The following is a 4,768-nucleotide window of genomic DNA, read 5'->3' as shown; positions in this document are numbered from 1 at the left end:
AGCAACCGCACAATTTCGTTTCAGAATCACCATAGTCACTTGCAAGAAGGTGCTTGGAAAGCATCACGGCAGCAAGTGTCCCGGCGCGGGGGTGCTTTTGCAGCGGGAGCCTCTCGGAGTCTGGATGTAGACTGAGGCTCCCTTTGCACTAGGCACCTCGGCCACCTCCCCCCAGCCCGTCCCCTCTGCTCCTGGCCCTCATTTTCATTCCCTTTTGGCCTTGCAAGCCTGCTTTCTCCTCACCCCCGAGCACTCCTCAGGGGCTACCAAGTTCCAAGGCAGAGCAAGCCTCCGGCAAGCCGGCGCCAGGTCAGCTCTGCCCAGCTCTTTCCAGCTTCGCCAGCTTGGGGTGGGGCCACACTGGGACCCCCTCAGGTGACAAGTATGACTCAGCAGGGCCCGGGGCTAGGACAGAGACCAGAACGCCAGTGCAGGGACAAAATCCCCTGCAGTACGAGAGGCCTCAAACATCATTTGAAGGACTCAGATTTGTGAACAAACAAAAATGTAATTCAAATCACTTTCGGAGCGTTTGCGGCCTGTGCCTGAACAGGCCGCAGGTTTAGCCTACTCGGGAGGCCCGGCGGCTTCTGCAGTCACAAAACGCCCGCGGCCTCTGCAAAACGCTCCCTTTGCCTCCAACAAACCCTACCTCGGCTCGACCAGGCCCCAGAAAAGGCCAGTCGGCTGGAGGGAGAACTTTCGGGTGCAGAGAATTGCATGCCCGCGACTGTCAGGGAGACTTTGAGGGGACGGTAGTCTCTCGAGACTAGAAACCATTTCCCTTTCTCGCTCTGAGATTTTGCTTGGCTAAGCGGCGGCAGCCTCCCTGCCCCCTACCCCCACCGCCACGGCCACGGCCGCTGCAAGCAGCCACGCCCCGCGGCCTCAGGGCTCGCCGCCCCGGGGCTCGCAGCCCCCACGCAGCTTGCAAGCCGCGCCTCCTTTCGCCCCACCCCCGCGCACCCCCATCCGCCCCCGCGGCCGGCCCTGGGAGCGCCGGGCGAGACCTCGCGCCTGCGCCTCTCCAACTTCCTGCCGCGGAACGCCCCGCCCACCCCCAGAAGCCCGCCTCCGAACGCCGCGTGAAACCTGCCTGCCGCACGTCATTGGTCGAGGCGACGAAGCCGTCGGCTCCCAGGCCCGCCTCGCCACCGCCTCTCACTTTTCCCAGGGCGGATGCGCCTGCGCTCAGCTGCCTGGGCGGGCTGGGAGGCGCGGGTTGAAAAGTCTCGTTCCAAGTTTGGAGAGAGAGAGAAGAGCGCCTCAGACCTCGGTACCCGTAAGCGGGGAGGAGGCAAGAGAGAAGGACGCAGCGTCTGGGGAGCACCCAGGCTGTAAGACGGAGCTCAGGCTTCGAGAGCTAGAAGTGTGTGACGTGCCTGGGAAAGGCAGAGAGCGCCTGCGGTTGGGCTGCTCTTGGCTCGCAAGGGGAGTCCGAGGAGGCGGCGAGGGGCGAACACTCGACGCAAGATGGCGAGTAAAGAGAGTAAGAGGCCCTGCGGGGCGGCGCGCGCCGGGCGGCGGGGGGCGGCGGGCGTGCGAGGCCGCGGCACGCGCCGGCGAAAGGCGCGAATTGGCGTGAGGAGCAGGGGGCGGGGCCGGGCGCGAGGCTCGGCGCGCGCTTCGAGGGGCCTACGCGGGACGGGGCCGCGGCGCGGAGGGCTCCGAGCACTTCCGGAGCCGGGTGTGGGGCCGCGGGTTGGGCCCCCTTCCCGCCACCCTCCCCTCCCGCCACCCCCCTCCGGCGGCGGCGCTCCCTAGGCCCCCGGGCGGAGGCGGCCTTAGCCGCCGGAAAGCGGGCACGGCGCCTCCTAACACGCGCGCGCGTCGACCGCCTCGGGGTCGCGGCCCTTGTCCGGGGGATTCTGGAACCCGCTGGCTTATGGCTGCCGACGCGGGCTTCGTGGGATCAGAGGCTTCTCCTGGTGGGGGATGGAGGGAGCGGGCTGATGGGTTTCCGCTACACGTGGATTCGTCTCGCCGGGTGGGTCCGAGAGGTCCTCTACATACGGGTCGTCATCTTGGAACAGGTGCGAACAGCTGTAATCTGCAAAACAATTGCGATGTCTATGTAATTACCCAATTTTGTATACGCAGGCGGCATTGATTTTAAAGTGCAAAAAATAAGCTCCCTGGTGTTAATATTCTCTCTACGTTCTGGAAGAGCAGTTGGTTGTTCGTGTCCAAATTAGAGGTAAAGGGAAAGAGGAGATTAGGTGTGGCCGTCTCGAGGTGACCTCCAGTGGAGATTATGACTCCGATCCCTCTCAGCCACTTAATCGTGTGGGCTTTCTCCAAATTTCAGTGTTTGAAGATACTGTGGAGGAGCGTGTCATCAATGAAGAATATAAAATCTGGAAGAAGAATACACCGTTTCTGTATGACCTGGTTATGACCCATGCTCTTCAGTGGCCGAGTCTTACCGTTCAGTGGCTTCCTGAAGTGACTAAGTAAGGGTTTCTGGCAACTTTTATTTCGCATAAATTTAACTATTGACTTGAATTTCCTAGTTTGTTTTTTTTGGGCGTTTTATACATAGAACATAAGCAAGTAATCAATTTAGACCTTGCGTGATGTGGCAGGTGATTTTTATTTTCAAGACTTAAGCGATTTATGGGGTGGTTTCTGACGTATAAATGTGGCGTTAAAAGGGGACAAAGAATCTGTTGTGAGATTAAGGATATATGTAGGATGCACTGGATATATTTGACATTTCTTGGACTTAAATATAGATCAGCATTTCTTTGGGCCCCAGACTAATGGATTTCTTTATAACTTTATGGGAAAATAGCATATGTACAGAAAAGTGCACAAATCATAAGCGTGTGGCTTGATGAATTTTTACAAAGTGAATACACTCTTGTAACCAGCCCCCAAGATGAATACGTTTTAATTGGCAAAGGTGAAGAGAATTTAGCAGCAGTTTACCAACGAAAAGGTGGTGTTGTTGGCCTATAGTATGGGATACACTTTGAGGTTGCTGTTGGTTTTTATAAGAGTGTTCTTTGGGGCTTCCCTGGTGGCGCAGTTGTTGAGAGTCCGCCTGCCGATGCGGGGGACGCGGGTTCGTGCCCCAGTCCGGGAAGATCCCACATGCCGCGGAGCGGCTGGGCCCGTGACCATGGCCGCTGAGCCTGCGCGTCCGGAGCCTGTGCTCCGCAGCGGGAGAGGCCACGACAGTGAGAGGCCCGCGTACCGAGGGAAAAAAAAAAAAAAAAAAAAAAAAAGTGTTCTTTGCACCTCTTTGTAAAATTTCTCTGGTAATAATGGCTGACATTTATTGAGCACTTAGAACAGGGCCTGGCGCATCTGAAGAGCTTTATGTCCTAGTATTTGGTTTAATACAACAGTGCAGTAATTACTTTTTATCATTTTTTTTTCATCATGTGGAAATTGGGGCTGAGATATGACGTAACATGCCCCACATCACACAGCTGGTAAGTGGTGGAGCAGGCTTTCAAACCCAAACCAGGTGGCCCCAGAGTTGAGGCAACCTCTGCACTAGGTTATCTTTCTCATACAGTTGAACTTTTCCTAGTAGGAACTTGGCCTTGTACTTTATTTTTTTTAATATAAATTTATTTATTTATTTATTTTTGGCTGCGTTGGGTCTTCATTGCTGCGCGCGGGCTTTTCTCTAGTTGTGGCAAGTGGGGGCTACTCTACGTTGCAGTGCGCGTGGCCTTGTACTTTAAAAGTGTATTAAATTTTGAGTATTGTGAGGCTATAACTTAATGAGGATTAATCAAACTCTAATCTTAGGGGATTTTGCATCAGCTTTTAAAAATAAAAGTAAATTACCTTCATATAAAACTCTTCATATGATGGCCAGATTCTCCATATGTGAACTTGACTTCCATACAGTTAGGGACTTCCACTGGGCCTCCCAAAAATCTCAATGTAAATATGCAGATGTGGGAAGAAGAGCCAAGAACTAAATAGTGGAGGTTTCTAATCCTTGACATTTATAACTTTTACCATCACATGCTTCAGGGTATTGAGGTTCTGGTTTAGGGCATCATGTGCATTTGACTCTCTGTGTCTTCCTGTTAAGCAAATGATTTACATTCGCTTGGATCTTTTTGACCTATTCTAACCATAGAAAAGAGCCGAGGCTTTAAGGTTAGAGATGTGAGTTTGAATTCTGCCCCTTGCTTCTTAGCTTTGTGAATTAGGGCAAGTTGGTCAGTCTCTATTCTGGAGTAGTCTGGTCCGTAAATGGAGGTGCTGATGGTTCTGACAGCCTACACTTGAGGAAGTAAATAAGATCATGCATGTTTAAGTGCTGGCGCAGAGTGAGTACACAGTAAATGGTGACTGATGGTAATTCTCCCACCCTTTCCTATTCAGAAATCATTTGTTAGGGTGGAATATCCCTTTTTTTCCATTTGTATTTCAGTGAATGCTGTTTACTGAAGTCTTTTATTTTTATTTATTTATTTATTTATTTATTTTAACATCTTTATTGGAGTATAATTGCTTTACAGTGGTGTGTTAGTTTCTGCTATATAACAGACGAATCAGCTGTACATATACATACATCCCCATATCTCCTCCCTCTTGCGTCTCCCTCCCTCCCACCCTCCCTATCCCACCCCTCCAGGGGGTCACAAAGCACCGTCTCCCTCCCTCCCACCCTCCCTATCCCACCCCTCCAGGTGGTCACAAAGCACCGAGCTGATCTCCCTGTGCTATGTGGCTGCTTCTCACTAGCTATCGGTTTTACATTTGATAGTGTATATATGTCCATGCCACTCTCTCACTT

At 52.6% G+C, this 4,768-nt stretch overlaps 1 protein-coding gene across 1 annotated transcript in view; it reads left to right on the top strand.

The window, feature by feature from the left end:
* Window positions 1-1,169: 1,169 nt before the first annotated feature.
* The window catches only part of RBBP7 (RB binding protein 7, chromatin remodeling factor), a 26,399-nt gene continuing 22,800 nt past the window's right edge, over window positions 1,170-4,768 (top strand). The window contains exons 1-2 of the mRNA XM_007122709.2: window positions 1,170-1,489; window positions 2,309-2,453. Of these exons, the coding sequence (XP_007122771.1) occupies window positions 1,474-1,489; window positions 2,309-2,453 (161 nt within the window). The 5' untranslated portion in view covers window positions 1,170-1,473. The remainder of the gene's footprint in view (window positions 1,490-2,308; window positions 2,454-4,768) is intronic.

The sequence above is a fragment of the Physeter macrocephalus genome, chromosome 21, assembly GCF_002837175.3.
Source record: "Physeter macrocephalus isolate SW-GA chromosome 21, ASM283717v5, whole genome shotgun sequence".
Taxonomy (NCBI): Eukaryota; Metazoa; Chordata; class Mammalia; order Artiodactyla; family Physeteridae; genus Physeter; species Physeter macrocephalus.
The sequence above is the reverse complement of the archived record's forward strand: the minus strand, read 5'-3'. Positions and strand labels throughout refer to the sequence as shown.